The 23980-nt window shown below is 31.5% G+C and overlaps 1 protein-coding gene across 1 annotated transcript; it reads right to left on the reverse strand.

Moving 5' to 3' along the window:
* Window positions 1–5312: 5312 nt before the first annotated feature.
* Window positions 5313–20718, reverse strand: LOC108197605 (uncharacterized). Its single transcript, XM_017365268.2, has 7 exons — window positions 20327–20718; window positions 16862–16961; window positions 15795–15860; window positions 11751–11793; window positions 11152–11228; window positions 10816–10877; window positions 5313–6125 (listed from the first exon to the last, which is right to left on the reverse strand). The coding sequence occupies exons 1-7, from the start codon at window positions 20470–20472 to the stop codon at window positions 5987–5989; spliced, it is 633 nt and encodes a 210-aa protein (XP_017220757.1). The 5' UTR covers window positions 20473–20718; the 3' UTR covers window positions 5313–5986.
* Between the last annotated feature and the right edge of the window lie 3262 nt (window positions 20719–23980).

A 23980-nucleotide genomic window follows, 5' to 3' on the forward strand; every position in this document is an offset into this window, starting at 1 on the left:
GAAATTAAATTATATATATATATATATATTATTTTATATTATACAGAAAAATATTATATTTTTATTTAATAAGATTAAGTAATATGGATTATTTTTGGGGATCATATAGTAAATTAAAATAGCCCAGCCCACGTACTAAAAGGTTAAGCCCAGTAAAAAAACCCTATTCCTCTAATCGTTTCTCTCGTCAAGTCGCCTCCTGGCACCTCTCACTCTTTAGTCTGTTCTCTCTTCTCTGTATCTCAACTCTAGCCCAGTAAAAAAAAACCTAATCCTCTAATCGTTTCTATCGTTTCTTCGTTTGACTTGGATAATGTTATTGAGTTAGAAGGTGAAGAATTTAATGAAGACATACGAAATAAAGATGTAGCAGAAGAAGTTGTGAATCAAAATCCAAAAGATGTAGCAGAAGAATTGGTGAAGTATGAGAGTTTATAACTTTTATCACGTGTCAGCAGTTTAGTTTTTTATTTTATTTTCTTTTAAATGAGTGCCTTAAACGAATATGAATAGTTCGTGAACTTAACCGAATACGAATACGAATACAAATAACTATTCGGATAATAAACGAATACAAATCCGAATATATATATTTAAACCGAATACAAATATAAAAACTATAGTATTCGTTTCGAATTCGTTTCGTTAAAACCCTACCCCAGCATATATGTTCATGCGTCCGACGTGATTAATGCTTGTATTAATGACAAGGATGTACTTTTTGGTATTTTTCTTCATAACAAAATATTATTAATATATATATATATATACATACATACATGTATGCGTGTGTGTGTATATTTACAAGATTTCAAACTCCATGTTTTATATATAATATTATTTTATTTTAATTTATATAGATGTCGTTGGCTGCTTGACATGTTGGTGGCATCAAAACTGTGAGTGGAAAATATATTTATTCTACAAATATTAACTTTAAATTAATAATATAATTTTATAGGCCGCCGCAACGCGTGACTTCTCAACTAGTACTTATATAAAGAAAAAGCGATGGGCGTGAAGGTGACGCCTCTCAGATAGCTCTGTTCTATTTTTCTATTTTTCTGAAATTTTTGGATGAAAAATATCAAAAATCAAAAATAAAAATTATCTTTTTTAGTTTCGGATATATTGGAGGAAAGTTTCAAAACTACCTTTTACAATATATCAAAAATAAAAACTACCTACCTTAATAAATATCAAATTAGAATTTGAAACTTCTTTCAAATTATTTTGATATCAAAAAAAGACTTACTTCTCTTCCAAGACTTTGACCATATTTTTGGAAAAGATGTATTTCAAAAACATAAAATATTTTTTATAAGCCGGTTTTTCTCAAATTAACCCCTATAAATTGAGGTCAAACATCATAAAATTTAACATAAACAATTTTTTGTGCTTATTTATCTTCTCTATCTAATACAATAATGAGTTACACTACTTTGAATAGCGAAAGAGATGATTTGCTGATGAGAGTAAGAGTTTGTCGGATGTGAGAGTCGACAAATCCAAACACGGGAGAAGAATATAGTCTTGACATGATATTGATGGCAAAAAAGGTCAATACATTAACTTTTAGTGATATATGTTTGTTAATTATTCTTTTAGAATATTTGTTTTGTTTATCAGACATGTTTGCTGTTGTTAGTTTTTATATGGTTTACTTTGTATACATGAAAATATTATTCATGCAACGCTTTCACAATATATGTTTGCTCGGTTCAAGTACCTTTTAAATGGAGACTGTTTATACAGTATTAAAAAAATAAAGATTGTTGGAAGTAAGGGTAGTTATAGAACTCAATCTCATAAATTTAAGTTGATGTTTTTGTACACAACCAATCCAAAAAAATGTAGGAAGGTGACAATGTCAGTGAAGAACATGATTACTTTTCAAAAAATAATAATAATTAAGATTCGTCGTATTTTAAATTATTCATTACGTGTAAATAATTATTTTCATTTTTTCAATGCAATTTTATATATTAGTTTTGGTATTGCATCGAGATTTTTATAATCTAAATTTATTTTATTTTATAAATATTAATTTTGAATTATTAATATAATTTTTATAGGCCACCACAAATTTGTTTTATTTCTAAAAATATTAATATTAAATAATTAATATAATTTTTATATTAATTAATATAATTTTTATTAATAATTTTTATATCCCACCGCAACGCGGCTTCTCAACTAGTTATACATAGATACTAAGAACACGAATTAAAACATGACTCATCGTATATTCGACAACCTTCGAGGTCCAAGCATTGCTTATGGACCAGTCAATGTATTTATAAAGACCGAAGACATTTTTTTTTGTAAATTTGGAAACCCGCCCTGCTTTCCGTAAGTGGGAAGAACACTAATAGAACAAGTATTAAATCAGAGATTTTATTCAATAATTTATGTAAGTACGTAACTATTTTTATATTATGGCACGGCTTTTACAGATTTTGTTGTCAGGCAACTAGAACCCTATCCACTTTGTCAACAACATACAACTACGCAAAATATGGGATCGGGCCTTCTCATTTTTGCTAGTTATGTATAAGCAAATTTAAATAGTTAAAGTTGTACAGGTAAAATAGCTCATATAGTTTAAAATTTATTATTTATAATTTAAATTGTAATACAATTTTCTTAATATTTCATTGTTGGGTTTGATTAAATGATATTAATCTACCAATTTATTCTTTTTAAAAATTTAATTTTTATATTAAAAATCGATAATATAAACAATAAAAAAATTATTATATAACTGTAAATAATATGTGATAATGTGTTTATTAATTAGTTTTGAACCATAATTTTAACATTTCATATATCATCATTTGTAAGAAAAAAGATATTATTTATCATTTCCTATTATCTTGTAATAGATAATGTTAGAACTAAAAAGTGTTATGGTCGGTGTTTATATTAAAGCAAAAACGCGTTAGAGTTAAGAAAATGATGATACGTCTGTATTTTCAAGTGCACGTAATAATTAAGAAGATACAAGTTGGTTTGTCTCTCATTATTTATGAAAATATTTTTAATTATATTTTTAAACGATATCCAAAAGTTTATATTTAAACTTTTATTTTAATATTATATTCTTCTTTATATGAAAAATTATATTATAATGTATTAAAATTTAACTTTTATAATGCACGCGCGCATATATATGCGCCAATGTTCAAATACAAGCTTGATCTTAAATACAAATTAAAAACCTCTTGTTTTACAATAACTACTATTTCTATCTTTCATCTCTCTGAATAACCTCATTTTCATCTCTCATCTTCTCCAAGCTCACCACCACTACCACCGACGATCTGCCATCATCACTATCCATCCATCTCTGACTTTGATTTCCTCATCATTATTCCGAGCTCCGCCCTTCCTCTCCCTTGTCATTACATTATCGTCTCCTTTCCCCGTCATACCACCTCCGTCTTTTCTCCGCCTCTGTCTTTCCCCTTCTCCAATCTTTTTTCGACCACTTCTCTCTCAATCTCTTAAATGACCAGGACTCTGTCGTAGATTTTAATGTTGTTAAAGCTTTGATATAGTTATAGAAGTCTATGTTTTTTGTTTTACAAATTAGTGGCATTCACTTTATAACTTAGTGATAATCGTTTTACAAATGAGTGATGTTTGCTTTATAAATTAATGATATTCGTGAACTCAGGAGCACAAACTTACATTTGTTGTGCTTCAAAACAGAAATCATCTATAAACGAGAATATCAGACTTCAAAACAGATACATTTTGCTCAAAATAACACGACCGCGCTGTAATCGCATCTTGAGATTGAAGAAGATGAAAAATGGAGAGAAAAAATGTTTGTGTTAATATGTAAGAGTTTGTATATATAGTGCGTTTATATTTCAAGTTTTATATCAATTTTAAAAATAATGTGCTGAGTTGATAAATGTGAGGGTTGGCTACATTTTCTAGATTAAGATGGTCTTCCAAATCATAAAATTATCGAAATCCGAAATTAATTGAATTTATTAACGAATTTTTATAAGATCTCCAATTTTCGTAATTTATTAAACAATTATAAAAAAATTCAATAATTTTGAATTTTATTTTTTTAAAAGGATCTTTTCGTTCTCCGCAACTTTCGTTCTTTAAGATTTTTCAAAAAATATCGTTTAGAAGATCAAAAAAATTAAATAAAATTTGGTTAAAATTAATTTTTTAAATTTTTTATTTTTTTTACGTAGGAACCCGAAGTCGCTACTTTTCGGGGAATGAGTACAAAGTGACACGCCAAACGAATCAACATGGTGCAAAGTGGAATTATATAAAGTATTGGCCTAATTAAAGTGCTTTTTCGGAAATCCAGTGGATTGCGTTTTGCAATTAACTCTAGAATTAAAAACTCTCCCTCCCTCCGTCCCTCCCTCCCATAAATGAATCATATCTGATAGATAAAATAAGCGATTACGGGTTTGCAGAAACTTATCTAAACTCTAAGAGCAAATGATAAACAAAATAAAGCTAAAGTCATCCGTTGTCAACTAATATGCAAAACAATTCAAGATGGTTAAATGAAATAACGTGATATGACTATATGGGATGCTTTCTTAATCCCTAGACTACATTTGAGTAGACCAAATGAAATAAGGTATAACATTATTAAGTTCCAAAGCTTGGGATTGAGGTATTCCGATGAAGAAGCAATAGCATGAAACAGAAGAAACTAGTCGACCAAATGTGATCTTGCTCTCATCACAAAGCTTGGAGACAAAACCAAACATTACCATCATGTCTTAAGCACGAGCAAAAAGAGTTAAGAATTCAAGTTATTTAAGGATTTCAAATAATACCAGAGAGCCTAGCCTGCTACTAGATTTTTTCATTTACAACTTGAATGTTTTCCATTGTAACCACATACTATAAATTCAGAAGTAATACACTACAAAGTGCTCCACCATGGACTAGTACTCAAGGTCGTAGCCTTTGCATGAACTGGATCTTCCACATTAGATAGTTCATAGAATCATGTTGGCCAGGCCCTGCTAATGCCAACAAGAGTATTCTTTTTTGGCAACAGAATTCTTGACAAGTTCACATACAAATACAAATATGGATAATATGCAAATACAACAGAATGGATAAGAGTCTGACATTCTCTTCAATACTTGATAGATAATAAATACTCATTATCTTAATCATGGTTATTAAGGGACCAAGTCGAGACTCGCAGCTGAGTACCTTCAAGAAGACTCTTCGACAAGTCACCCGACTAGTCATAAAAACTTGACAAGTCTTTTATAATACATATATGTACTAGATTTAATATAAATATAGTATCACATATAAGTTCTATAATTTTAATTAAAAGTAATAGAAAAATAAGTTCAAATCAAGCATAACTACAGCATAATAGCATCCAAATACCAATCATGTCCAACCATATAAAAACATATTTGATAATAAAATACAAGCAAATATATTATGCTCATCTCCATCTACTTGTGTTGTAACTGATTGGATCAACGCTGGTACAGCATAATCATGGTTATCCTGGTTTGAAGAAACTCAGCGTCCCTTCAGGTCGACTAGTTGTCTTCTTGATAACCATGCCTTCCCGTCGACTAGTTGTCCTTGTGATAACCATGATCGTAATCAAGAATATTTGACATTACCCAAGAATCATTTATAATCTTGCAAACTAATATAAAAGGCTGAATGGCCTATAATGATTGTTGCTGTTAGCATCTTACTTTCCTGCAATTACTAAAATTACTAAAATTACTGTACATTATTTCAATACCAAAATACTCAAAAGTAATAAAAGAAAACTAACCAAACTAACCCCACACCCTTTAAAATCCGTTTCAAGATATCCACCAGGCTGACATATAACAATTGTGATGTAGAAACTAAATTGACATGTGGAGGTTTCATTGTGGAAGCTCCTGAAGTATGATGAAGATGAAAGATCCAGCAACAATATACCAGTTGAAGGGAATGCCTAGATACTTTACAACATGCCGTTATGATTATGAGTCATGGTTTCCATGTTAAAGGTTCTCCGAGGAAGAACTAGGTTAGCTAGCTCTTCATTCAATTCCTCTGGAAGAGGCGGCATCTGCTTCATTACGTCTTGGGTATCACACAGGCTGCAAGTTAATAAATAAAAATAAACTGACTCCTGTTTTATATATGTTGGAACAGATATACAGACCTGCAGTAAGAATTAAAAACTAACTGCGTTCTATTTCAAATCATATTGGGTAGAGGCCTATACATACATATACCCTTTAACTCTCGAAAATATTACTTTGATCTTTTTATTATACAGAAGTAATCTTAAACATCTCACCTAAAACACCTTTTGGTTTTCTATCCAAAGCTTAAACAAGAAGCCTTCTAAATTTAGTTCTTGATTATACTAGGACTTGTCACGGCTTGAAATATAAAATTATTCTATCAACAGAAATATTGTAAATCTGATTAGAAAATTTACAGTTCCAAAACCTAGAGACTAGAAGGCCCTGTTCCTATCGAGTTATGGTGAACAAATTATATATCAGTGAACCAATGGTTGTATTTCAAAGCCAATTTATGAATTCCTAATTACTACTAAATGACTAATATACACGCATGTTACAGATAGAGATAGGTATTTAAATCTTTGGGTTGCCAAGTTAATTGCGTAGAAGTTAGAACTAAACCAGGGCCTGCTAAAGCCAACAAGAGTTTTCAATTATGCCTAAAATTTCGAAGTGCTATTCAAAATCCTTTTTCACCTTTAAATTGATTGCTTTTTTGAGCCCAATAGGTTCGAGAATATACTGAGTCCTGTACTGTTTAGCCCACTGGCAAATTTTTTTCCTATAAATATATACAATCCAAAAACCAAATTTATCCTCAAAATAGTTATATATAGAGTTTGATTCCACAAAATATTAAAAAAAATACCAATTATTGTACATTGTATTTATTTCTTATTAAGTTTAAATACTATACTATTTAGATAACAAAATGACAAGATTATACAAATATTAGCAGTCCTGCATTATATTAAACAAAAAAGAAATAATTCGAAAAACTAAAAGGACTACTTCCCTATAAAAGATGCGAACAATTTCAAGCTTTACAAAATTTAAATATTAAAAGATCATGACAGACTTTATAGATCAGGACATGATTTAATAAGTTGAGATAATATTTTATTTTATTGGGCTTGTTTTAAAGCCCAGTAAAAATCTATGCACTAGATTTTTTGTCTTATACAAACTAAAACCTAGCGACCTTAACCATCCTAAAAAAAGGACAGACTTCCCAACGGCTAGAAGACAGCTAATTGATGTAATTGAGGATGAGGATGTTCAGTATGAGGATCAGGAGATAGAATTTGCGAAGAACACTTATTTTGACACAGATGATGATGCACAATAAAATTTTTCCAGTTCTTAATTTATTATAATACTAATTTACTATGAAACACAGGCCTCGTATTTTCTTTTGAGTTCATAGTTAGTAACTAAGTTACTCTGACTCTTCTTTTTTACTTTGCCCTAATTGTGTCGAATACTTGGACGCTCGGACATGACACTTATTTCGTGTCGGATCCTTTGACTAAAATGTGGACAGTTTGAACAAATTTAAAAATCAAATATGAGCCAAACTTACAATTCAAAAGAAATACTTGAGAAGGAATGAAAGAAGCAAGAATGGGACTAAAGTACAGAAGACGCTTATGTGCATATAAGGGAAGTAAAGACCACGGATTCAAACGCTGGTCAAGTCACTCAATGATGTATATCATGTCCTCGCACTTAACATGGAAGGTGCTTAAAACAGAGTGTTTAAGGCGCTTACAACCGTGTCCAAATGATAGGGTCGTCGTGTCCCCAATTCGCAAAATTTCCAAGTCCGACGCTCAGATATGTGTAGTGTCTAACACTCCGTACCCAAGTCCGAGTAACATAGGTTAGTAATTAGCATTAACAGTAATAATTTTGATATGTATTAAATTATACAGCGCTAGGTTAACAAAATTGCGTGCTTCGTGCTTAAGCTACAAGAGACCCCTTACACTTCGCTGCGTTATTTGCCTTTAATAACACAAGATAGAATAAAGTCATATAGTAAAGTACTATTTACTAAACAACCCTCCCTTGCTATTAATACTATAAATTATGGTAAGAACAAGAGTTTCCTGACAAAAATATATCAGCTATTGGAAGCTTGTTCATTTACTTATGATCATGTCATATTAAAAATGAAGCAACACATTTGGTGCTACTTACATGCAGAAAACCAATAAGTTCATTAGTTCAAGTATTTTGCTAATGTCTCTTGTGTTTAATGACTTATCAAGAACACTTTGCTGCTTTTTTTAATTACTAATATGGTAATGTTACATCAATTATTATCTATTTTACTATTTAGGATACAACAGATAATAGTGAAACAGAGTTGTAAGAACGTATTACCAATGATGTACATGTACAATATTTAGTATTGTTTATGAAATATTAGTACAGTTTTTATAAAGAAAGAGTGCATTTAGATAAATTAAATATGTATACATCATGAAATTTATAACACACGATTTGATTAATATATATAATAAAATATGCCCCACTTAATTATATAGAAAACCATTGATTGAGTCTTTAAGTTCCCTTTTATGTGGTGAAGTACATTTACTCTGCTCTGTGGGTTATGATGTTGTAGTTGTATACTTCTCTTTATAGGTAATAGGCACTAACTGCCTCTCTAGTGTGTATTCTACTTTATAGAGCATATTATGGGTGCGTTTAGCAAATAAGCAATACTGTAAATACGGGCACATAAGCCATACAGGAAATAAGGGCTTGTATAAGTTTTTCAGTAGGAAACATCATGAGTTGCTTATCAGTTAAAACAAAAAAGACTTTGCAACTCCTGGATGCCTAAAGTTAAATATAATCATACTAATAAAATAGAGCTAACATCAAGGGTGGCTTTACCATACTACACAAAAGAAAAAGGGGAACTTTGGGAAGACGCACCTTTATTATGTTGATAGGTAAGTGGGCTCCCTTTCAAAACTAACCAGTACGTTCAACCACTTTTCAAAAACAACCAGTTTTTTTTCGAGCTTTCAAAACTAACCAGTCTAATTATTTTAAAAACGGGCGACCCAAGCAGGACAAATTTTCCAGTACGGGACGCCCCTCCAAACGGCGACCCAAACCTGAAAAATCCCCCATAGGGGTCGCCTCTTCAAACGGCGTCCTCAGCTGTATAAACAAACCCTAGCCGCAAGACAACAGACAAATGAAGAAGCTGTTGATTGAGGTGTTTTTCATGTATGACACTTCGTATTTTTAATTCCTTGAGGAGACGTATTGTATTTGTATTCATGCATGAGAAGTTATGGCCTTAACCCATGCAAATATATTTTTTAATTGTATTTTATTTTGTTTCGTACGAATATAATATCTCAATACATTATTTTCGAAATAATATCTTCTTATATTTTATATTTTATTTATATTTATCTTTCAAATGTAAATCGAGTATTAAATAATTTTGTATTCCAAAAGTTAGTTTTTCATTTTCAGAATTTTTAATTCCGAATTATTTGATTAGTTTACAGTTTAAATTTTATTAATTCCGAACATTAATTTTTTTTTCAAATTTAGTTTTTAATTTAATATTTTAAATCTAACATTGAAGCTCATATTGAAGTATAATTTAAAAAGTAATTAATTATATATATATTTATTTATTTAATTCAAGTTTTAGTAAGTATCTAATTAAAAAAATTGTAATTAGATACTTACAAATTAATTTCTATATTATATTTTCATATTAATTCAATAATTATATTATATATTAATTTGAATATTATATTTATATATTAATTTGAATATATTAAAAGTGGTTTATTTCAATATATTTTTATTTTTTAATATTTTAATTCAAATATTATATTTATATTTTTTAATATTGTAATTACAATATTATATTTATATTTTAATTAGGATATATTCTATGTTTTTCTTTCAATTTATTTATATATATTTTATATATTAATTCGAATTTTATATTTATATATTAATTCGAATATAATATGTTATTATTTCAAATACTAATTGTTTGAATATTATATGTTATTATTTCGAATATTCAAATTTGAATATCGGTTTAATATATTAATTTTTACTACTAAATATAATATTCAAATTAATATATTAAACCGATATAAAAATTTGAATATTATATGTTATTATTTCGAATAACATATAATATATTCAAATACTGTCAAAGAAAATTGTTTGAGATCAAATCAAAAAAGCGCCTAAACATAAAGGATGCAAAGTGTTAATCACTCTTTAAATTATGATATTTTTTCAATAAGTTATTAATTTTTAGGTGTTTTGGGTGTTTTATAAATTTGAACTTAAAACCTGCATGCTAAATTTTGAATATATAAAGAACTCTCACATCAAAACAGGAGGAACAAAAAACAAAAAACAGGAGAACACAAAACAAGAGGATGGGAAAAAGTGAAGGAAAGTTGTCACGGTATGGGTCGCCCTCGGCAGCGGCGACCTCTGGGGCTGTTGGGGTCGCCCTCGGCAAAGGCGTCCCTCACTTCTCCAAAATTCTAGTTTGGGTCGCCCAAATTCGAAACAATTAAACTGGTTAGTTTTGAAAACTCGAAAAAAAACTGGTTGTTTTTGAAAAGTGGTTTTACATACTGGTTATAAATGAAAGGGAGCCTAGGTAAGTGAATTAGTCATTTGTATATGCAGCAGCAACTAAAATATTAAATGGTAAATTAGGACATGAGAAATGAGGCAAACATACTTGTTCAAGATTTGGTGAATGTTGTCTCGGGCTTGGCAAAACAGCCCTATGTTCTCGTGCATCTGAAGAAAGAGCAAGAGAAAGATTAACCTAGCCTATCAGAATGAATGAAAACACATACTAGAACTATAGAGAATAGTCCATTAACTATATCAAAGAATAAAAATTCCAGACAATGAGAATAATTTTTGTCATAGTTCATTCATTCACTACACTGAACCATTAAAACGTTAAAGTTTCAGTGTCCAGGCTAGAGGAATTGCTAATGAAAGGTAGACTTCAAATTTTCAGCTTATTAAGAGCCAAGATATAGAAACAAAAACATATATATCTCACCTGATAAGATCTGAAATTTGCAGAAATCTGCTCCAACACTTGACCATTTTGCCAAAGAAGCTTTCCAGTAGGACCACCTGTGGACCGAGATTTTCTAATTACCGATAACAGTACAGAATCATAACCATAGATCACAGATGTTTGTAATGATTCCATATTTAGATTATTTGTCTGCAATTACAGTGAAGAATTACTTGCAGTGGTTTGTGAAATATACAGTGTAATATATTTAACAGATTTATGAGCTTATTAGCAACAGATAAGCAACATATTTTATAGGCTACAGTTCTAAAAGAAATGGAGGCCTGCTACTGAAGGAATTTGCTCCACTAAAGTTCTAATATACATTTCTTTAGTCTTCTAAGTATAATCGTTAAACTCGGTAATATTATGGTTATAGTCATCAAGAGTGTTTATACACTATTTCGAGTTTAGAGAAACACTAATCTGTGACAGTGTGATACCTACATGTTCAGTGATGGAGATGGTGGGAGTAAAGAGGCAATATGGAAGTGGGTATAAGAAATAGGCCGACCATACAACCAGCTGCCATTAATATTTAAGCGATCAAATATTGCTCAACAGAAAAACTCATTTACCTGCTAACAGGGATGGCCTTGATGAAGGATCAGCCACTTTTTCCTGAGAAAAGAAAACAGATACAATATTTGATGGAAATATTTAGCATATAAAATCTAATTTATGCTACTGACTGATATATAAGTCTTCTATAACTTGAAACAGAAAGCACTAGTAGAAATATTGGAGGTAATCTAATCTCCTTTATAGCATATCCTAGAACCACAATTCCTCATGCAACACTGGCTACCCTATGGATGGCATGTTTTGTGCTGCTTAGTATATAATATTAAGTTATTCTCTTTCAATTATGTTAGAGGTATTCAAGACATCAGAAAGAAATGAAGCCGGCTGAACAAAATGTCTAGTACAACAATAATAATAATAATGAGCTCAAGCATTTGAGCTTAAGCGTGACAATTATACTTTTGCCAATGGTATAAACTTCAGACATTGCACCATCAGCAAGATTTACTTGATATACTAGAATTAAGTTTCATTGTATGGGACAGCATGGCAAACTTATGGGTACATTTTTCGTAAATGAAAAATATATGCTCCATGAGGATGAGGCATTGTATTGTATATACATAACTAAAATACTTCGTGTTTGCAGGTTGAGTTAATTTCTCACCTTAAAAACTTTTGAAGCATATTGTGTGCATGAATCCAAAGTATAATACATTCAGTTATTATTAAATTACTAGATTAGTTTGGGGAGGATGCCCAGTTATACTATATTCATCTTAATAAAAATCTTTCTTTTAATATTTGGGTTCTATGAGTAACAACAATAAGTTGGAGACTCAGAGACCATATTACAATCTTTTAATTCAATTACAGATAATGAGTTATTTAAATTAATCTCTTATGCAATATACAATTTACAGGTAATTTTTAATTACTTAATCATTAACATGTATCAATTCTAAGGAACACTGTCCTGGTTTTAGACAACATTGCAGAACATTATGTTCTACTATCTACATTATTTATTATTTTACCTGTTGATTACATTGTTGAACATAATATTTCACATGCCAGATGTTTAAAAGATTAGAAGAACAAAATAGGTTTAAAATTTAAATCATTGTTTTAGATTTTATCAAACGATAAGAATGGACTCCGAGACTCCAACTAAAATGTGGTCTCCTTTGAACTTTTGCCAATTTTTATAAATAATTTTGAATCTATCATAAATATAAACCAAACCAAACTGAAAGACCCCATCTTAGCGGATGACAAAATAGTGAGTGATATATGATTAAATCTGAGTTTTGCTATTAAAATAACAATCATAATATATGCAGCTCGTAAGATTATATATAGTAAATCATCGTATATATATTAAATATAGTAAAGTATAGTATATATATTAAGGGTCGCGCTCAAGAGAGAACCCATCCTTAAAATAGAAGCTTAGAACCTCTAAAGTTCTGCCGCAGAACCTTAAATTTTAAATAGATTTTTAAGATCCAAATCTATATACATGTTTTTTGTATCACTGTATGTGTTCAAAAGTAATATCAGAATATAATACATAAACACGACATTTTTTGTATGTGTAGTTCTGTTGTAGAACCCTAATTAAAACTAGGAATAAAGCTAAAGGTTCTAAGAGTTCTTAGGCTAAGGAATCTAAGAGGAACATGACCCATTATATTATATATTAAAAAACTATGTATAATTTTATGCATGGAAAGTATGATAATAAGGCAATAAATATAAAATTGCTATAATAAATAAGTTAGGAACCACAGCCATCCTTGCTTCATTGTTTCCTCATTTCCCCTTGTTTATTTTTAAATTAAATAACCAACACATACAATATATACACATGATATACATATACAACCAACCAACCCCACCACTTGTCGGACCTCCAAGGGCGTCACCAGTCGTCTCACACAAACCATCACAGCCATCTTCCCTTCTTTCTTCCTCGTTCCGCCCTTTCTCGTGACCATCTCTTCTTTCTACCCTGTGGCTCTCTACCTCGTTCACCTCGCAGAGTCGCAGGGTCGTCTCCCACACACGACACCTCCTTTTTCTTCAATTTCCTTAAACATATAACTGACCCATACATACATACATAACGTATACACACACACACACACACACACATATATATATATATATATACTTGCACAACCAACAGACCATCACGATCGGCCGGACTTCTCACCAGTGGCGTCATGTCACTGCTCTGACTCTCCAACCATCCCATCTCCCAAACCAATACACACACCTACTGTTGGATACTTAACATTATATGAAATCATATGTTTATATATAATTAGATATTTGCAAAACAAGAAATTCAATGTTTCATTAATATATATAATATGTAATTACGTGGTACAGTAGAAAAAATTATCCTAAAATTAAAAAAAGTATTACACATATCATTATTATTCTTGATCACAAGTATTTATTAGTTATTACATATGGCAAAAAAAATATTGATGACAGAAAAAAAAAATGAAAATAAGGATGAATAATATTGAAAAGAGATTTTTTTTTTAGTAAGAATTGGAGATGATACAGGATTCGTGGAGGTTGTAATTAAAGATCGGAAATTAGGATGAGAGAATTAGTGAAGGTCATATTTGAAGAGTAAAAGAGAGCTGTAGTAAAGTGGTAGATGGTGGAAGATGATGTCAGCAACTGAATGATAGCATACCATATCACCATTGAGCATGTCAGCAGTTAAAGAAGAGCTTGACAAGTCAGCAATGCTGATGTACGCTGTCCTTTGTTTTATTAATATGTACGATATACTTACTGCAATCATGAATATGTAAAAGTGGGAAGAGTAGCACAAAGACAGTAACCTAAAATGTTCAGAATCTACAGCTTTTAACATAAACCTAGAGTAAAAGAAGAAGGTATCTTCCGGCATATGAATTTATTGCAATTTTTTGATTTGCTCTATAAACTTTTAATTCAAAAATAAATCTTAAGCTTGACTTCCATAACATGAACTTACATTTGACAGAACGGTCAAACAATTTAACAGAATTTAACATGGCGTTAACATGTGACACATGTTACCTTCATCTTTCCGGCAGATTTGTAGCCAGAAAGTTTGAATATTTACATAAAAATTAGAACATGTTACCAAACCCTAATTAAGATTTGAGTAATTCGTCAACATATTTTGTGTCTTTCAGAGAGGAATATGAACATGCAGCTTCTTTTCCGAAAAGATATCAAATTTTAATATTAAATTTTTTTTTACCTTAATTGGCAATTCGGATAACCATTTTAACAAATGTCAAGTACAGGATTGTTCTTGTGAGTTGCGACCAAACTGAGAATATAGACAAAGTTCATATGCCAAAAGATGCCTTGCCCAGGAAAAACTTTTACTTTCTTTTTTCTTTGTAAAAAAGATAAACGCTAATTAGCAAACTTTAACAGCTGATAGTTCACTAAACTATTTCCTGAGAGTGGAACAGAGTTTCAGCTTAAGGAGATGCGGAAATGGTCATGTTATGAAGGTAATTTCTCAACACCTCTGGGTAGCAATTGAAAATACAATGAGGAGGTATTCGTATATCAAACCAAAAGATTTACAAAATCTATAGTTGATTACAGAAATCTACTTCACTTGATTTCATTTTAAAATTTACCAAGGTAAATAGAGATAAGCCTAGCGAACTCTTATTATGACTAATGAGATGAAAGACTTGCAGCAATTAAAAAGGTTATCAACAAAACAGGGTATATTGACAAGAGCGAAAGGAAGAGACAGAAAAAGATAACTATAGCAACTAGCCAACTCAGAGATTTTTAAAATGCCACCCTCCTACATGAACTCTCTGCGCGTTTGTACTCATGTATAGAAATTGAAAATGAACAAATAGTAAACTTAACCTATTTGTCTCCATGCTGCAACGATACAGTTTTAGTACTAGAACATTGCACAATCATTCAACCACTGAAAACAATCACAGTATTAACTAAATAATACAGATTTTTTTGAACACAAGCCAACAAGTGTAACATTATGCCTATCTGAAGTTGGGAGGTATTCAAGGTAAATGAAGAAGTAACCTTACCTTTCTATCCTTGTTTTTTTTTGAAAGACTTTGATCCTCTTTTCTTCTTTTGCTATTTTCCTTTTTCTGAACACAAGCAAAATTAGTCAGGAAAATCTACATGGTCGTCATCATAGGGTATATGGTAATAATGATCAAGGACACATTGATTTATCAGATTAAACCACGGTCAATTCTTTCGAATGACCATAAATAAGTAACATGGAGCTGATAAGAAAAACTACATTTGCTTATATAAAGAAAGCCAGGAAGCATAACTACAGAGAAAGTGTGTATTTAGCCATCAAGTAATTTTTGCAGCATTGAGAGCTCAGTAAATTCTAACGGCACTATCTCATTTTATTATAACAGAGAAGATGGATTTGTTTGCTGTAAGATATCGAGGCTACTACTTAAGGAGATCCTACAAACTATGCTTGTGGAAGAGCTAAGATGAGTCACCCAATTATTAGTATTGGGTAAGTAAATTGAGCATTGAGCATTATTTATACATGCGTGAGAAATAGGCTTAAGATCCATGCATACTTCTTATATCATTCTATACACAATTAAAATTGACTGATAACCAGGCTTCTTCTTCCCCTGCTATCCAGACAAACTTAACATGAACTTCTGCAAAAGAACACTGTTCTGTGCTCCATTTGAATCATTGAGGGAACTTAAAATTTGTTTCCAAAGCAAAAAGTTAATTTGGTTAAACAAGTAAATTAACGTTGGGTCTGGATCCAGCCTGGGATATTATATTAATACTTTACATAGCTCGGATATTCGCTTAATATTTTCCTAATCAGTAATCCATACATCAAACATATAATGGATTGAATAATTATCTACAGGCAAGAGTCTGTCTGATATTTTTCAACCATAAATCTTTCTTTAATAATATTAACAACTAAAATTCAGACCCAACCAAAATTTTTGCCAACATCTCAATTTCATACAATACTTAACTGCATAAGCCATATATTTCTATAATTACTTGAACAAGTGACACATAACATACGTATACAAATATGCTTGATTTAATTTAATAGATAAGAACACGACATGAACTTTTGAGAACTTACATTCATCCATCTACAGCGCAATGCCACATCTCGAACTGTCTTGTTATGTAACAACACAGCTATCTTCGCATAACGGACTATATTCGTTTCAGAACCATATCTGCAGGACAAATTGAAAAACTAAATTATCTAAACTATGTAGGCATGCGAACTAATAATCAGAACAAGTGATTTCCTTTCTTAATATAAAATAAGTGAGGAAAAATTATCTTTAGCTAGCTTGTTAAGTAAATACAAAAAATTTCCTGTTCTCTCTCACAAATATTGAAAGCAATTCATATAAGTATACTCCATAAATGACTTTTGAGGGACCCAAGGGTTGTCAAGTTGTCGTGTTCTTGGCCAAATCGGTCGTCAACTTATTTTTTTGGCTATAATGCAAAAGAGGATCCTTTGATTCTAGAAGATTTGCCTTCTTGAATGACTGTGCTACATACAACTTGCACTCCCTTTTTTAACCATAAATGACAAATATCACACTTTTGACATGTAGATTCCACATAAAATTCTGATGCACTTTGGCATCAAATTACAAACCCCTAGAACCCTGGACCTAAAAACGAATCTGACCATCTTAAAATTCCATTTCAACCAAGATATAAACGAGGGCCGAGATTAGAAGCCAGTCCCTGGAAATGAGACTAATGCATTTCTACAGTTGTAATAGGAATGCAGGAAACAAATGAGAACAAAGAAGAAAAACACAATACATGTATAAACATGGCTCAAATTGGTCAACTAGGACAAGCTCATTTTATTTGCTGATTACCAGAAGACATTATTCTTGCAACATATCAGACGAAGACGAAAAAACACTTATAAAACATGAACCGACCATATAGACAATTGCCACATAATGATGGGAAACGAAAGTGAAGAATATTTTTATATGCTATTAACAAGTGTATATGAATTTAATGTAGAGATAAAAGAGAAATTATCTATCCACTTTGTATGTGGGGTTAGGAGTTTAATAATTAAGCACTTCATTTGCCTTAGTCCATGAGGTACTTTATTCGCTCTACAATGATATAATTTCCATATATCATATATCATTCCAGACTTTTTTTTTGTAAGGATATATCATTTCAGACTTCAGTATTGAGATATTGAACTGGGTCTCTTTTGTATAGTTTGTAATCTAAAGCTTTTACATCTATGCTCGAGGTAGTGGGTGTTCTGCAATTCATCCACCCATGTTCTATCTTTCGTATTTTTTTTAATCATATATAACAAATTCTACAAGTGGTCGTGCATCAGATAGTATTAGAGCTTAAGTTTCACCATCAATCCTTAATTGTTGGGAATCTTGGATTACTGTTCATACTGTTCACTGTCTGGAAGTTACTGTTAACAACCTGGAGTTGGTGTTCACAGCAGCTTAAAGAATCAGATGAAGAACATATTAGAAAGAGGTTAGAGAAGAAAGGAGACAAAGAAAAATATAAAGAGGCTGCTGTGGTAAAAAAAGTGGTACCCCTAATTTTTTATTTTATTTTTATACTCAGATAAAGTAAATTAAGGTACTTTAAAGTTTCTGAAAATGGCAAACTATTTATGGAATTTCTGAAACTATAACTCAGTCCCTGAAGTTTAAAAAAAAAAAATCAAATTCCAGGACCTGAAACTTCCACATATTACAAACCAATCACTAAAGTTACCACAAATTACAATCCAATCACTAAAGTTACCACAAATTACAATCCAATACCCGAATATTACCAGAAAGTACAAAAAAGTCCCTGAAAGTTCATATACAGAGCAGTCCCTTACCTTTAGAATTTGTTTGCCGTTTAGGCCCTGTAGCTTCTGGGTTTCGACATTTCAGCCTCTATAACTAGCCAGTTTCAGTTGTTTCATGCATTTAAACATGTCTAAACGCTAAAGTCTGCAATTGACAATATCCTGTCCTGATTTTAATGTGATTTTTACAATGCGAAGTTTATGTTCATCATCATGAATGTGGATTACATGAATATGATCTTACATTTCGAGAGATTGATAAAGCACTTTATGTACTTGAAAGGTTGGAAAAGAAGTACAAAACTGAGTTGATGAAATAAAGTTTGAGACGTGATAATGAACAGAGACTAGCAAGGACTATAGAGACTCTTACATCCAAAGTTCAAAATTCTGTAGATTTGGAAAATGCAAAAATAGTCAAAGAGGATGAATTGCAACAGAAATTGAGCATGTTGAAGATACAAATATGGAAGATCCGATGGAGGAACTTAAAGAAGTTAAGGATATGGAGGCCATGGACCTGCTATTTACATCTCTCATTATTTGGAACCCATTCACCTTTTTTGGCTTCTATTGAATCGAGAAATGGGTTTGATTGTGTCCATCTTTTTGATAGATTGGATATCTATTTTAAAGGCATTGTACGGATAATTTCAAATCGAAGCAATAGGATGTCCTAACTCGGGCCTATATAACATGACCGATCAATAGAAATACTCCACCTTCGTCATAGTGAGGTTCAAGTAAAAGAAACCAAGCCACAACCAGTCTCGTCCCTAAATGTTGAACAACATCAAGTGGATGGTGATTTTATTTAGTTTGATCATATCGAGTTTATCAATCCAGAATACTCAATCGTACCTCCTTCACTTGCTAGCCAGTTTTCTGAGTGAATCCATTCTTTAAGGAGCAAAAATTTCTTCTTCGTTCTAGTTCAGTCTTTTATGGTTATCTATATCTGGTAGAGTTTTCTCCAACAAGGTAGGAAAGACATGGAACAGAAGTGAAGAACATTTTTCTATGCTATTATTGAGATATTATTGATTATTAAATTGGCTCTCTTTTGTTTGGGTTGCGATCCATAACCTATTTGCGGTTGGTAATCCCTTGGGGCACTAGGCCTCCTCTGGTTCATTCAACCGTGTTCTATCTTTCGTATTATCTTTACTTATATACCACATTCTACAAGTTGTCCTGCATTACATAACATATCATATACCAACTAGAAAATCATATCTACTTATGGTAGAAATATCCAAGTCTGATTGTTATTGTTATAATCTGATTGTTATATCCACTTGTGGATTATTTCATGATACAACAAAGGTCAGGGATATAATCAGAAGGAACCACTATAATGACAGGAGAACTTTTGGGTGTCTTGACTGTGATTTTACATCAGAAATAGTTGAATATGGATGTCTATACAATCACCGACTTACTAAAACATTTTCTTGATTGGGCAAGGGTTCGTCTGTCACCATAAATTTGGAATTTGTTTACTACACAAACATTACAATGGGTCCAAGTTTTTATCCTGTCTATCACATAAAGAAAATAAATGCATAAGTAGTTGTAAGTTCCATACAAACTTGCTAAAGAAATCATGAAATTGACAACATTCTTATAACACGCATAAACAAAAATACCCATGAAATCTTAAAGTTGTTATAAATATGAGCAGAAATTTCCCAGGCCTAAAACAAAAAATGCACAAGTTACCTTGCAAGATTGTCCTCTAAAATGGCCTGTTCTTCAGGAGTCCACTCCATAGAAATTCCAGAACTATGCTGCAACACTGGAGTACTCTCCTGCTGGCGAGAATTCCCATTAACGGGTCGACCCGGTTCATTATACGGATTCGCCATATCAATCCACAATCACAATCACATACATGCAGATTACTATACCAAAAACTAAAACCAGCCCACTTCAAAACAATCAAAACCCAGATAGAAAACCACAAAATCTTGGGAATTTATTACTAGGCCGAGATTAAAGTCTTAAACCCTTGCAAATAATTAGGTACAAGTAATAATAAGAAGAGAAAAGGAGGGAATTAAAAAATGATTCTGTTAAAAGATTCGGGTGGTGTGAATGTAGAGATACAGAGTCCGTATATATATAGGAGTGCAGAGGTATTGACATTGACATCGGGAACTGGGTGCGCCTGTTTTGGAATCAAAATGGGGTCTGATTCAAGCGACTTTTTCTCTATTACTTAAAAGGCAATATTCCACCTTTTTGCTTTGCTGATTAGGCATTATTCACCACTCAAACATACTATATATTTTATTTTACTTTTTACTTATTATTATTGTTATTATGATTTCAATAATATGTTTTTGTTTTACGTATTAAAGTAAACTATGGTTTGAATTGTTATTTCTAATATTATGTGTTTATTAAGTGATAGAACAAATATGTTTGGTTAAATATTGAGAAAATGCCCAAAATAACAGTATTTTATATATACGTTGTCCAAAATAATAGTTATTGGGTTAGGTTTCTTTTTTACCCAAACAGTTTCGCATTTGGTGAATGTGTGTAGTCACCCTACTTTTAATTCAAAATCAAAACATCAGCTATTGAAACGAACACAGGAAAAGAGACACTGTTTTAAAGGCAACACCATTCTCACTAACGTTCATGTGCTTTCGCCCTAGAATATCACATATATTCACTGTATGCGTATCCGCACTTCGCATGTGCCAAATGCGTATACTGGGTGGAATAAAATGAAAATCGAAACCAAGAGGGGAGTCGTATACTACACATGCGTGCACTCTATTGAGCTTTTGTAGAGATTCAGCATGTGGAGACTGGGGATTAAGTGAGGAGGACAAGTGATTGGTGCAGCTTTCCGCATCTCATGTATGTGTATACGGTACACGCATTTGTCACATGCGTGCGCCACTGATTATTTCAGACATCTAATCCGTCCGTGGTCATTATAGACAATATTTGAGTAGAAAAGGTTATACCGGGCGTTCACCCTTAAATATTTGTGAGACATTTTTTAACTAAATTAAGATATTAATTAATTATTATATATAATTATTTATAATTAATTAATTAATATAACTCAAACATACTATTTATTTTATTTTATTTTTTAATATTATTATATTTTTTTGTTTAATTATGAATGGTTATTTCTACTATCATGTGTTTTATTAAGTGATAAAACAAATATGTTTGGTTTAAATATTTATGATACGTTGCTTAAGTAAATTAATACAGAGTTAAGTTCTATGGAGTCCACACTTTCATTGGATTCTTTGGAATCCATATACTATTTGTAAGTAAAATATAGTTTAAAATATTATAAACATTTTATTTTTCGAATGATATTCTACAAATTAACATAACTATTTGATGAGGATGATGACAAAGATATTGATAGGATAAATGAACTGATACAAGATGTGGAAGACCATTTGATGAATCGACTAGACATTCTTGACACCTTGATTAATATGAAAGAAAACCTCTATATTCAGGTTGTAAAAAGGAGTTAATGAAGTTGTCAACGATATTGAAATTGTGCAATTTAAAGGTAAAGAACGGGTGGACAGACGAGAGTTTCATAGAATTGTTAAAATTTCTAGGTGAAATACTACCACATGATAATGAGCTTCTCAGTTCCACGTACGAGGCGAAGAAGATATTATATTCTATGGGTATGGATGTAAATAGGATACATGTTTGTCTTAATGATTATATGTTGTTTCGAAATGAGTGTGAATATTTACTCAACTGTCCTAAATTTGGAGCATCCCGATACAAGCGAGAGGGGAACAACACTTTGAAGGATGAGAAAAAGTGCTCCAACAAAAGTGATGTGGTACTTGCCTATAGTGCCAACATTCAAACGCTCCTTGCCATTAATAAAGATGCACAACATTTAAGGTGGCATGCAGATAAAAGGAAAGTAGATGGGATGCTAAGACATCCAGCAGACTCTCCACATTGGAAAACTATTGATGGGAAGTTCCTTGAATTTGGAGGAGAAGCTCGAAATCTACGGCTTGGACTTTGTGCAGATGGCATAAACCCGTACGCACTTTGAGTTGTCAACATAGCACTTAACCGGTTCTTTGGACTCCTTAGTTGTGCATAAAACAAAAGTACATCATGTTGACTTCACAAAATATCATGACAAAAACAACCCAGGAATAGCAAAGATACTTATCTTCAACCGCTTATTGATGATTTAAAGTAATTGTGGGAAGAAGGCATGATTGTATATGATACATATAGTGAAGTGAATTTTAATTTGTGTGTCATGATATTTTGAACCATAAACGATTTTCCAGCCTATTAATTTCTTTCAGGGTACAGTATTAAAGGTGCTAAAACATGCCCAGTCTGTGAAGATGATACAATTGACATTCGCTTGAAACATTACAAGAAAAATGTGTATATGGGTCACCAGATATTTCTTCATTCGTGATCATCCTTATCATAAGAAGAAAAAGGAGTTCAATCACGACTAGAAGCTGTATAGTTAAAAGATATTCTGTTTAAGAGGTTATTGAATATTTGAATTTTGCATTAATTTATTAGAATATGTTGATCCTATTGGGATTCCCTAGTCTCGACCTGAGGGAAGACTTGTAGGGCATGGTACATTTGGACTTAAAATGATTTCTCCTTGTGCTCAACTATGAAATAGAGCCCATTTATTTGTCCTACAATACTTCACAAAGTTCTGCCTTACTCGGAGGAACAACAGACCCAAATTTGGCAAGAGAATCTTTCTAAAAGTAGAAAATGGAACACAAATGAAGACAATCGCTTGTTCGTTGGCTAGTTTAAAGATCGAGCCATGTCTCGGTTATAGATGACGCCTAATGTCGTTTCTAGTACATTAAAATAATTAGCTTATGGACCTAACATCCTTATTAAGTATTGTGAAAGCTACGATGTAAATGGATATACTTTCTTCACTCAACGTTTAGATGGGAAAGGCACCATATAAAAAAAGTGGAGTATCAATGGAAGCTTCTTCTACAGAATTTACTCAAGGGAAAAATAACGAGTCACGGGATGTGAAAAACTCATATTACCGGGTGATTAAAGAGATTTGGGAGCTTTAATACATAGATTTCAAGTTTGTTATTTTCAAATGTAAATGGTTTGATACCTAACGTGGGGTTTGCCAAGCTGATTTAGGTTTCACTTTGTTAGGTCCTGAAACGATTGTAGAAGGGGGGGTTGAATACAATCGTCACTAAAAATCGCGGCGGAATAATCTGATTTGAATTAAACTTGTTAATCAGATTTTAATTAATTAATATAACAATGTTTTAAGTCGTTATATAATTAATAATGTTCGTTTTAATGTCCACTAAAGTTCGTAGAATAAATTCG

Source organism: Daucus carota, chromosome 8 (genome assembly GCF_001625215.2).
Source record: "Daucus carota subsp. sativus chromosome 8, DH1 v3.0, whole genome shotgun sequence".
Taxonomy (NCBI): Eukaryota; Viridiplantae; Streptophyta; class Magnoliopsida; order Apiales; family Apiaceae; genus Daucus; species Daucus carota.

What these genes read in the sequence shown, in the direction of transcription:
- LOC108197605 (XM_017365268.2), bottom strand. Translation starts at nt 20,472, where the DNA reads ATGGCGAATCCGTATAATGAACCGGGTCGACCCGTTAATGGGAATTCT. An exon ending in AAGGCCATCCCTGTTAGCAG is followed by an intron (nt 11,229 to 11,750) that starts GTAAATGAGTTT and finishes CTCGGTCCACAG; the next exon opens with GTGGTCCTACTGGAAAGCTT. An exon ending in ATTCACCAAATCTTGAACAA is followed by an intron (nt 6,126 to 10,815) that starts GTATGTTTGCCT and finishes ATTAACTTGCAG; the next exon opens with CCTGTGTGATACCCAAGACG.